Source organism: Podarcis erhardii (genome assembly GCF_964252035.2).
Source record: "Podarcis erhardii genome assembly, chromosome: 13".
In the NCBI taxonomy this organism is placed as follows: domain Eukaryota; kingdom Metazoa; phylum Chordata; class Lepidosauria; order Squamata; family Lacertidae; genus Podarcis; species Podarcis erhardii.
Window position 1 is genome coordinate 32,729,801 of NC_138502.1, and position 12,141 is coordinate 32,741,941.

A 12,141-nucleotide genomic window follows, 5' to 3' on the forward strand; every position below is an offset into this window, starting at 1 on the left:
GTGATGGAAACCAGAGCACACAGAAACTCTGTTTACCTCCCTGCCCCAGCGGTACCTATTTATCTACTTGCACTGGTGTGCTTTCGAACTGCTAGGGTGGCAGGAGCAGGGACCGAGCAACGGGAGCTCACTCTGTCGCGGGGATTCGAACCGCTGACCTTCTGATCGGCAAGCCCAAGAGGCTCAGTGGTTTAGACCACAGTGCCACCCACATCCCTTTACTCTACAGTGGGGTACTAATAGTTCAAAGTGCAGCTCTGAAGCAGGAGTAGGTAAAATGGCAGGCTGCACCCGCAGTACTGGCACCTTTTTTTCCTAGAAGCACTGGTTAAAAGTTTGGAACTTACTGTAACAACTTCATGGTGAGTACAGGCACCATTTCTTCTTTTAAGAAAAGCACAGTACAGTGTTTAGGAGTGTCGGAGGCCCATGTTCAAATTGCCACTGAGACGTGCAACCCACCCGGGTGACTTGGCTCATCTGGTTTCTCAACCTGACTTTTTACCTTACAAGGCTGTGCTGAGGACACAATGGAGAAAAGCAGGATATCTGCTGCTATGATATCCAAGCAGACACCCAAAGCATCTCATTGGAGGGTTTGACCAGCTGCCTAGAACTGCTGAACTTGAGGCCGAGTCACCCAGGGGGACTGCATAAGCATTTCTGCCCAAGTCAGGTCTGTGGTTGATGTTGCTTACCACAATCTATGGCTCAGGATTCCCTCTGTATATGTGAACAGCCGGCAGTTTTCTGTAAGCTGCCTTAAGGTAATTTTTGTGAAGTTACCGGAGGCAGTTCCTCCTCACTTGCCAAGAAAAGCAAATCCGACCTGTGGAAATGACTCCTTTGCTCTGCTGACTCACATGCTTTGATCTAAATGAGCAAGTGCGCACACAGGTGATTTTTATACCTGTAACCACAAAGCCTAAGGTGGAATCTTGGCCCTAGGTGTTTCTCTGCGTAAGTGGATGAAAGAGCTCTTCAAATGCCCAGTCAGATTTCTAGGTTGTTCACAATAATGACACAGGGAAGAATCTTAAGGCAGTTTCGTGAAATCCACATTACTGCATTTGCAAAGAATAAAAGTGAGTAGATTTCACTATACAAAGGTACAAATAATTCTCTTCCTGTCCCCATCCTCTTGTCTTCCCAGTTGTGGAGTTGACAGAATTTGAAAATACATCTAGCGCTGCTAGACTCCAATAATTCAAATAATTTTAAAGCCCTGTCATCGCAGGACTAGAAACTGGCTTTTTAAGAAACACAAACTGAGGACGATTTCAACACTGTAATGGGGCATGAGAGAATGTACAGAATAGTAAAATTATTTGGTCCCTTTCCCAAAGCCCCAGTAAGGAACAGTATAGAATCTTGGCTGTTTCACCATTTAAAGATGGGGTTCTCTCACCTTATTGCGAGATAGACAAAGAACCCTTACTAGGGAAGGCAACCAGTGTACACAGAGTTAAATCAAGTATACAACGATGTAATTAGGAAATGGGGGAAAGGAGGGAGAGACGCTTACAATACATACATTGACTCCAATCATCTCCACTTTCTAAGTCTTCAAGGAGAAAAAAAACCCACATCCACACCTTTCCAGTCATGAGGACTAATAGCTTGCTAACGAAATAAGTCTCTCCATCGTGCAGAAGCCCCAAAATCAGTGTCAAATATACCTGCTTGGCAGTGTTTGGTAACACAGACGTTTTCTTCTAAAGACTTGGGGCAGGGGGAGAGAGAGAATATAGGTATTCGATGTGACTCAGCTTTATCATGTTAATGCAAAAAGTGTCATCCCATTTAAATGAAAATGTTCAGATAAATAAGTCCCCTTTTCGGCTGTCAAGGCAAAGCTTCCTTCGCTTCTTCGGGTGTGATTTCCTGAGAGTAAAGCTCTGTGAAGAGGGCAGGTAGCCAGTACTGTGGTTCCACTGGAGCCTGGGTATCGAGCCACGCCATGCCCTCTTTCAGCAAGTGATCCTGCAAAAAGCCAGAGATTATTATTTGGAGAGGAGGGCTATCACAAGTGGTTTTGCACTCTCCCCCCAACACAATGCAGGCAGGAGAACATACGAAGAACTAAGCCCATCTAGTCCAACATTCTGTTCTTACAGTAGCCAACCAGATGCAGGAACGGAGTGCAACAGGACTCTCCCAGCAGCAGGCTTGGGGAACCCTGAGCTTTGTAGTGGGGAAACCCTAGAACAGGGGGAGGACTGAGCATGCTCAGTGGCCACAGAATGTTGACTTACTGTTGGGGAAGAAACAGAAATCTGCAGGGGGGTTCATGGAATGGATAGCTTAGAATCCTCAACAGAGAAGACTCCATGCTGCAACATTTAGTTTCAAGCAAACATGTATAATGATAGTTACAGATAGGTAGCCGTGTTGGTCTGCCATAGTCAAAACAAAATAAAAAATTCCTTCCAGTAGCACCTTAAAGACCAACTAAGTTAGTTCTTGGTATGAGCTTTCGTGTGCATGCACACTTTTGCCTAACCTACACAACTTCTAATGCAATATTTCACTTTCCTAGCTGCCAAGAGGTGGGCGCTCTTTTCTTTTTATAATGTAACTCGTTGTTGACATACCAAAACTTGCTTCGCCCGTTCCGCCTCCCACTTCAAACTCGACTTGATCTCGCTGATGGTCACATACCCCTTTTTCTGAAACGGAGAGTAAAGAAAGGAGGCAATTTCAAAACAGGTCACTCATCAGAAAAGCCCAGCCAACACTAAAAACAACAAGGAGACGTTCAACGCACACCATCTTGTAGGCAAGGACTTAAGACTTCAGGGGTAGATTACACCTGCAAAATGACCCAGGGTCATGCCCTCAGCATGGGGGGTTGGAAAAGAAGTTTAGGAAGGGCTCCTGACTAGGGAGAAGCAATGTCCGCTTGTCAGGGACTGGACTGAAGAGGACCAGACTGAGGAGAAATGGTGGAGCTCCCCCCGCCCTTCTGTCTCCCAACAGAGGCCAGTGAACTATGGGTGGCCATAAGGATGTCAATGAAACACACACACATACAGTCGTACCTTGGATCCCAAATGCCCTGGAACTCGGATGTTTTGGCTCCCAAACGCCGCAAATCCAGAAGTGATTGTTCTGGTTTGTGAACGTTCTTTTTGGAACCCGAATGTCTGATGGGGCTTCTGCGGGTTCTGATTGGCTGCAGGAGCAAAGCCGCGATTTGGTTTTTGAACGTTTTGGAAGTTGAATGGACTTACAGAATGGATTCTGTTCAGCTTGCAAGGTAGGACTGTATAGGCAAGGAAGGACAAGAACTCTGAATCAACCCCTGGAATAATAGCAGAAACTGAGTCAACCAGGCATGGGTACCTCAGCAAGTTGTATCACAACCGTATGGTCCATATTTAGTTCAGCCGGCACAGACTGGATCAGGTAGGTCCCACCAACAGGAAGGATCCCAAAGCCGTTTCCTAGAACTTTCAACTTCTTAATTGCCCGGATGAGGTCATCTCTGAGGAGCCAGGGAAAGAAGAGTCAGGGCAAAGGATGGTCTCGGTGCATCAGTACCTTCAACAATGTCCAACAAGGTGTGTATTATGCTGTGATTCAGTGGAAGCACAGAAAAGCTATAAAACATAGCACTGGGTGCAGAAATGAGTTACCTGAGAAACATAGTTTTCTTATCTTTCCAAGCACAATTCAAAGTGTTGGTGCTGACCTTTAAAGCCCTAAATGGCCTCGGTCCTGTATACCTAAAGGAGCGTCTCCACTCCCATTGTTCAGCCCGGACAATGAAGTCCAGCTCTGAGGGCCTTCTGGCGGTTCCCTCACTGTGAGAAGTGAAGCTACAGGGAACCAGGCAGAGGGTCTTCTTGGTAGTGGTGCCTGCCCTGTGGAATGCCCTTCCATCAGATGTCAAGGAAATAAACAACTATCTGCCTTTTAGAAGACATCTGAAGGCAGCCCTTAAACAGGTTTGCACCAACACTTTGAATTGTGCCCGGAAACGTACTGGGAGCCAATGTAGGTCTTTCAGGACCGGTCTTGGCGGCCACTCCCAGTCACCAGTCTCACTGCTGCATTCTGGATTCATTGCAGTTTCCGGGTCACCTTCAAAGGTAGCCCCACGTAGAGCGCATTGCAGTAGTCCAGTGTTTCCCAACCTTTTTTGGGCAAAGGCACACTTGTTTCATGAAAAAAATCTCGAGGCACACCACCATTAGAAAATGTTTAAAAAATTAACTCTGTGCCTATATTGACTATATATAAAGTAACTCTCTTTAATAGGCATCAAATAAACACAAAGAAAGTACCGTATTTTTCGCCCCATAGGACGCACTTTTTCCCCTCCAAAAATAAAGGGGAAATGTGTGTGCGTCCTATGGGGCGAATGCAGGCTTTCGCTGAAGCCTGGAGAGCAAGAGGCATCGGTGCGCACTGACCCCTCTTGCTCTCCAGGCTTCAGGAAGCTGTCCGCAAGCCTTGCGCGCCCGGCAGGAGTTCCCGCCCAGCGCGCAAGGCTTGGGGCGGCAGCCTGTTGCCCGAAGCACAGGGAGCCCTCCGGAGGGCTCCCCGTGCTTCGGGCGAGTGTCTGCAAGGCTTGCGCGCCCGGCGGGAGCTCCCGCCAGGCGCGCAAGGCTTGGGGCGGCAGCCTGTTGCCCGAAGCACACGGAGTCCTCCGGAAGGCTCCCCGTGCTTCGGGCGAGTGTCTGCAAGCCTTGCGCGCCCGGCAGGAGCTCCCGCCAGGCGCGCAAGGCTTGGGGCGGCAGCCTGTTGCCCGAAGCACGCGGAGCCCTCCGGAGGGTGCCCCGTGCTTCGGCGAGTGTCTGCAAGCCTTGCGCGCCCGGCAGGAGCTCCCGCCAGGCGCGCAAGGCTTGGGGCGGCAGCCTGTTGCCCGAAGCACGCGGAGCCCTCCGGAGGGCTCCCCGTGCTTCGGGCGAGTGTCTGCAAGCCTTGCGCGCCCGGCAGGAGCTCCCGCTGGGCGCGCAAGGCTTGGGGCGGCAGCCTGTTGCCCGAAGCACAGGGAGCCCTCCGGAGGGCTCCCCGTGCTTCGGGCGAGTGTCTGCAAGCCTTGCGCGCCCGGCAGGAGCTCCCGCTGGGCGCGCGAGGCTTGGGGCGGCGGCACGGGGCGGCCGGCCGAAGCGAGCGGCGATGGGATTTGGGAGGGAGCTCGCTCGCCGCCCCGCGTGTGCTCGCCGCCGCCGCCGCCCCGCCTCTCGCCGCCGGACTCGCCCGCCTCCCTCCCACGGCACACCAGGCAACGTCTTGCGGCACTCTAGTGTGCCGCGGAACACCGGTTGGGAAACACTGCAGTAGTCCAAGCGGGAGATAACCAGAGCATGCACCACTCTGGCAAGCAGTCCACGGGCAGGTAGGGTCTCAGCCTGCGTACTAGATGGAGCTGGTAGACAGTTGCCCTGGACAAAGAATTGACCTGCGCCTCCATGGACAGCTGTGAGTCCAAAATGACTCCCAGGCTGCACACCTGGTCCTTCAGGGGCAGTTACCCCATTCAGGACCAGGGAGTCCTCCATACCCACCTGCACCCTGTCCCCCCAAAACAGTACTTCTGCACTTGTCAATGTGCACAACTGATTTAATTATTTCCGGTGGGCAGCTCTGCTCCATCACCCTAGACATTGCCAGTGAACCTTCGGCAGCCACAACGAATTACGCAAAATGATGCAAAACATATTACACCCCCCACTGCAGTGCAGTTTCAACGCAAGGCTTACTGGCTGACATCTTGCGCAAATTTTCCTCTCCCCTTGAGCACTTGCTGGTGAAGTTCTTCCAGTGTTATCAGGCCTAGCGGGAATGAGGAAGCAAGGTGCGTGTTAACACACAGCCATGTATACAAGGAATTTGAATCCAACCCAATATGTTAGCAGGCTAAGGTTGCAATCCTAGACTTAAGTTGACAGAATAGGCACAACTTGTAGACTTAACATATAGAATAAGAGAACGAGAAGAACATACGTTTTAAGAAGATTGGAAAATGTTTATTGAATATATGGGAAATAGTTGTGCACAGCTGAAAACGCTGGCAGCGTTAAGATAAATTCAACAGTGTAAACAAGTTTTGATGGAGGCAATAATGGAATACTGAATGGTATAGTTTTTGTAAAACATGCAGGGATTTATGATATGTAAAATGAACCATGGAAAGAGAAGAATGGAAGTCATTGATATCTTAAGGATGTAAAGTGAGTATTTTAAATTGTAAAACAGAAAATTCAATAAAATATAGACATACACACACAGTCGTACCTTGGTTTTCAAACAGCTTAGTTCTCAAACATTTTGGCTCCCAAACTCCGCAAACAGTAACTGTTCCAGTTTGTGAACTATTTTAGAAGCCGAATGTCCGATGGGGCTTCCGATTGGCTGCAGGAGCTTCCAACAGCCAATCGGAAGCCACATTTTGGAAGTCGGACAGACTTCCGGAATGGATTCCGTTCAACTTCCAAGATACAACTGTATATATAGAGGGTTGCAATCCTATACACTAGTTTTCCCCAACCTGGTGCTTTCCAGGTATTTTGGACTACAATTCCCATCAGCCCCAGCCAGCACAGCAATAGGTCCCTCCCCTGAGTTCAATGCGGCTTCCTCCATAGTAAGAGTCTTACTCTTACTGACGCATGAAATTCTATGCACAACTACCAAGAAATAAGACCCACTGAACTCAGTGGGATTTACTTCTGAGTGGAGACGCTCAGGGTTGTCTTAATGTTTCTAGGGGGCTGGACTAGCATGGCCAAGAAGCTCACAGATACCGGCCACACATTCAGAGAGTGGCAGGCAGGCAGGCATTAGAGAGAACAGCAAACACACACACACACCCCTGCGAAGATAAGAGATTGGAAGCTATCCTCACCTCCATTTCTGTGCTTTAGAGCTAGACAGACTTCAATAATCTGAACACCGAGCTCGTAGTAAAAATCTCCAACACCCAACATTTCTGACCAGAATCCTTTGCCAGCTGCAGAAGAGGGAATGAAATATGGATATGATTTTATGAAAGACAAAAAAAGAATGCTGCATTATTATTATTTTAGACTCTCAAGGACCCAATTTTGCAAGTTTAGATTTTTTAAAATAAAGGCAAAGGCAAAGGAACTTCCTAGTTTGGCAAGTGTCAAGAATTCAAAGGGGACAAGACCTGTTCTCTGCCTTCCCTATCCATGATTTTTGGAACATTTCCTTGGAGTGATTTTCCATTTGGCAGCGAGAAGTCCACGGAAAGTTCTTTATGCTCATCCAATTCTCCTTCTTACTGACTGTAAATTTAGCTTGCCTCTGAGCAAGGACAGGTTGGGGATAAGGAGATACAGACAGGCCCACCATCCACTCCCAATGGCTTGGGAAGGCAGGGCATGGATAAAAATGGTCCGTCCTCAGAGGGCTTACAACTTACATTATAATGTGATAACTCGTTTTTGATTTGAGAAACAATGCCACTCCTTTTTTTTAATTTTTAACACGGAAGATCGAACTGAAGCGCCAATGAAAGACCAGCAGATTATGCAGAAACCCTTCCTCACCCTGCTTCTCCCCACCCCCTAAATCCCTGCCTCCCCCATTTCTTACAGGCTAGGGGATCAACCCCGATCGTTGCACACATGTCCTGGAACTGGACTCTGAACTGCGGGTTTTTACGGATCTCTTGCTTGTGTTTGCTGGCAAACTCTTCGAGGTTAGTTTTAAATGTATCCAGCTGCTTGGACATCTGTAAACGAAGCCAGAGGATAGAAAGAAGAACCAGATTTAAAACGATCTGCTTGGAAAGGCTACTAATTCGAAATACACCTTTGAGACCCAGAACAGACTGATGTTTCATAAGGGACAACTCTCTGTTGCCATTACCACAAAGAAACGATTTATGGCAAAGCTTTTTTTCTCCAGCGCTGTCTTCTTAATAGGTTGAAGTCTAATGTTGGGATTAAGCCAATGGATTATCCATCTCTGTGTCCCATCCACTGGCGAAAACATGCTGTATATCATAGGGAAGCCGGAAATTATTACTATCATATACCATCAATACACACATATTACCTATGTGTTTTTCTATTCATTTCCCCAAGCTGTTGGTTCCCCCTGATCAGCGCAACACCCTGTGACAATGGGAACCAATGGGTTGATAATGTGCACCGTGTATAGAAGCCTAGGCTCATACAAGAGCTTTTCAGATTCACACATTTTGCAGTGGCCCTCCTTTTAACGCTAAGATCAAACCTTGGTGTTTCCTCATTAAATCTCTGTAGATGTAATGAGGTTGAGGGAACGTTCTTTCATATGTGGTGGACCTGTAAAAGGGTAAAAGGGTACTGGGAAATAATTTTAAATGAACTGAAAAAAATGTTTTAAAGCACCTTTCAAAAAAAAAAAACAGAGTCCTATTTGTTGGGGATAATTCAGATGGAAATTCCCATATGTCAAAAACGGTTATTCACATGTATGCCACTATGGCGTCCTGTGTTTTGTTAGCCCAAAAATGGAAAGGTCCCAGCTAAAGAAGAATGGCAACTTAAGCTGATGGAATATGCAGAGTTTGTGGATCTAAATTACAGAATAACAGAACGAGAATAACACTCGTTTAAAGAAGATTGGGAAATGTTTACTGAATATATGGGTGGATAATTGTGTACATTTGAAAACGTTGGCAGCATTAAGATAAATTCAACAGTCTAAATAAGTTTTGATGGAAGTAACAATGGAATACTGAAAGGTTTAGTTTATATAAAATATGCAGGGATTTTATGCTATGCAAAATGAACCATGGAAAGAGAAGAAGGGAAGTCATTTATATCTTAAGGTTGTCTAAACGAATATTCTAAATTGTAAAACAGAAAATTTAATAAAAATTATATATAATAAAATAATAATAATAATAATAGTAATAATAACAACAACAAGACCTTGGTGTTTCCTCATCTCACCTGGACTAATTGGTCTTCAGCCAAAACTGTCCCACGTTCCTTGTATTTGGCCTACAAAGGAAAAAAAAGTGGTGATAAGACACACAGTGATATATAAGCCATTTCCCCACCCCACCCCCGGATGTGCATCTCTGATTCTTAAACATCATTATGAGAGCCACAACGGCTACATTCTCCTTCCACTGTCAGAGGAAGGATGCTTCTAAATGCCAGTTGCTGGGAATTGTGGCTGGGCAGAGCGTTGTTGCGTTCATGCCCTGCTTGCAGGCTTTGCACGGGCTCTGGTTGGCCACTGTGAGAACAGGATGCTGGACTAGATGGGGCATTGGCCTGATCCAGCATACTCATCATGCTCTTATGAGAATACCCTGTCCACGGGACTGTTTGGCAAGCACCCAAGACTCGGCTGTCTTAAGTTGTAGCATCAAAGTGGTGCAACTCTCCCTTCTCTTGAAGGCCAGCAAGCTGCCTTTCTGCCTACATTTACGCAGCTTTCTAAGAACACAATTAAAATAGTTTCTGAGTCCAACGGACCATGTTGGTGCTGACCTTTAAAGCCCTGAACAACCTCGGCCCTGCATATCTGAAGGAACGTCTCCACGCCCATCATTCAGCCCAGAGACAGAGGTCCAGCTCTGAGGGCCTTCTGGTGGTTCCCGCACTGTGAAAAATGAAGTTACTGGGAACCAAGCAGAGGGCCTTCCTGGTAGTGGCACCTGCCCTCTGGAATGCCCTCCCATCAGATGTCAAGGAAATACAGTAAGTAACTACACAACCTTCAGAAGAAATCTGAAGGCAGGCCTGTATAAGGAAGTTTTTAAGGTTTTATTATGTTTTTATATATGTTGGAAGCAGCCCAGAGTGGCTGGGGCAACCCAGTCAGATGGGTGGGGTGTAAAAAATAAAATTATCATTAATTATTTATTATTATTATTATTATTATTATTATTATTAAATACGACGTCCTTATTTTCATCGGAGAAATGTTGGAAGAGATGCTCCATTAGCCTCTACTGGAACCCACAAATAACTGACTGCACAAATTGTCAAGAGCTGGTGTAGCTTAGCTGCTAAGAGACTGAGCTACGAACCAGGAAGTTTCAATCTCCCTTCTTCCACACACAAGGTGGCCTGAGGCAAACCGCTCTCTCCTAGCCTCAGTCTCCACATCTGCAAAATGGAGAATAACGCTTACCTTACAGGAGCAGAGGGGAAACCTGTGGCCCACCACATGACGTTGGACTACAATTCCCTTCATTGGAGCATTTGCTGGTGCCAATGGGACATGCAGTCCAACAACATCCGGAGGGCCACAAGCATGGATTTTTGTTAGAGGGAGCAGGCTTTAGTTGGGGGGGGGGAGGCAGAACCTCAAATTTGTATTGGTTTTTATTATTTTGGAGGAGGTGCAGCTGCCCCCCTGCACCCCCTCGGCTACGCCCATGGCCACAAGTCTCCCGTCCCTGCTTCATCGTTCTCCTGAAGCAGGGACACATATCTTCAGTACATTTTATTTTATTGCTATGGCTAGTGGCTGATGCAAATAAAGATTCTTCTTCTCTTCCTGTCTCATCAGACAAAAGCGCGAAGGAGGCAAATTCCAGCAAGGGATTTTAAGAAGTCAGGCAGCCCTAGTTTAGGCGAGAGGTGCAGCAGATCGTGAGAAGCAGCAGCAGCGAATGCCTGGGGTGATCCCTGCCAGCTGCAGGATACAATAATGGGCAATGGGACTGAAGATAAATGCCTCTGAGCACGTGCAAAGTGTGTTTCTCCACCACCACCCCTTGCCCAGTCTGGGGTTGAAGCAGGGCCGGGTTGAGGTTTGATGAGACCGTAAGCTACTGAAGGTAATGGGCCCCTTTATATGTCCAGCTGCCCTTTGTCAACAACAAACTGTCGCTGTTTTTTTTGTTGAATATATGCTATATGGTAATTTATGGACCTCACAGGTATCTAAAGCCATTTGTACGTAACAAAGTATGTATTTTATCAAAATAATTGTTGAAATACAATTAAGAAGTATATTCATAGTGAAAAAATTGTTAAGCTCTAACATAAAATGATTTTTCATGCATAACAAACTTAATAATGCAAACACATGTGGCAATAACAAAAGTTTCTTTAGAAACACAATTTACATCACAGGAGCCGACACAACACCAAACACTGTTGCTGTATGTAGGCTTTATTTTATTTGTTTTTTATCTTATATCATGGGTAGGCAAACTAAGGCCTGGGGGCCGGATCCAGCCCAATCGCCTTTTAAATTCAGCCTGCGGACAGTCTGGGAATCAATGTGTTTTTACATGAGTAGAATGTGTGCTTTTATATAAAAAGCATCTCTGGGTTATTTGTGGGGCCTGCCTGGTGTTTTCACATGAGTAGAATGTGTGCTTTTATTTAAAATGCATCTCTGGATTTTTTGTGGGGCATAGGAATTCGTTCATTTCCCCACCCCCCAAAAAAAATATAGTCCGCCCCCCCCCCAAGGTCTGAGGGACGGTGGACTGGCCCCCTGCTTTAAAAGTTTGCTGGCTCCTGTCTTGTATTTTGGAAATGCACATCCAGGTGTGTGTTTTTCCCCCTTTAATTTTTTTGGGGCCCCCAAGAGAGTGGGGCCCTAAGCTATAGCTTCTTTAGCTTATACAGAGTTGTTCCACCTGGCCTTTGGCTCAGAATCTGTTTGATTCCCTCCCCCTTTTTCTTTTTCTTTTTCCTTTCTCCTCCTATGATGAGCTTGCTCCCTAATTGTTTTAATGTTGTATCTTAATCTTTAAATTGTATTTTAATCAACTTGTTTTTATTATTGGTTGTTAGCCGCCCTGAGCCCGGTCTTGGCAGGGGAGGGCGGGGTATAAATAAAAAAATATTATTATTATTATTATTATTATTCGTAAATCCGACACTGGTAAGGGCCAAAGAGCTTACTGGGGAGTGGCAGGAGGCGCAAACTGCAGCCCCTTCCCCTCCTACAAAGGCTGGGCTGGCGGTGGGGGGAAGACAGCAAGCAAGCAATATGGGAATGAAAGGAAGACCAGCTGGAGGAGGAGGAGGAGGAAAAAGAAGCCTGACCTCGGCCAGCTTCTTCTTGGCGATGGCGCCGGCCCCGACTCCCCGGCGGTGCATTGCTGCCAGCGAGCGGCGTCCGGGCTCGAGCCTCTTTAGGGAGATGGTGGAAAGGGAGTGGATTTGGGGTGCGGGGGGGGGGGAGGGGAGGCGGTAT

At 46.9% G+C, this 12,141-nt stretch overlaps 1 protein-coding gene across 1 annotated transcript; it reads right to left on the reverse strand.

The window, feature by feature from the left end:
- Positions 1 to 1,049: 1,049 nt before the first annotated feature.
- SNF8 (SNF8 subunit of ESCRT-II) lies at positions 1,050 to 12,111 on the reverse strand. Its single transcript, XM_081836649.1, has 8 exons — positions 11,991 to 12,111; positions 8,919 to 8,969; positions 7,570 to 7,708; positions 6,857 to 6,961; positions 5,712 to 5,784; positions 3,346 to 3,487; positions 2,595 to 2,669; positions 1,050 to 1,983 (listed from the first exon to the last, which is right to left on the reverse strand). Exons 1-8 carry the CDS (start codon positions 12,042 to 12,044, stop codon positions 1,846 to 1,848), a joined length of 777 nt encoding a protein of 258 aa, XP_081692775.1. The 5' UTR covers positions 12,045 to 12,111; the 3' UTR covers positions 1,050 to 1,845.
- Positions 12,112 to 12,141: the final 30 nt, after the last annotated feature.

Excerpts from the sequence above, each read along its gene's own strand:
- SNF8 (XM_081836649.1), bottom strand. The coding sequence starts at position 12,044 with ATGCACCGCCGGGGAGTCGGGGCCGGCGCCATCGCCAAGAAGAAGCTG. Across the intron at positions 8,970-11,990 it reads CCAAGAAGAAGCTGGCCGAG|GCCAAATACAAGGAACGTGG; the intron begins GTCAGGCTTCTT and ends TTTCCTTTGTAG. Across the intron at positions 1,984-2,594 it reads AACGGGCGAAGCAAGTTTTG|GATCACTTGCTGAAAGAGGG; the intron begins GTATGTCAACAA and ends GGCTTTTTGCAG.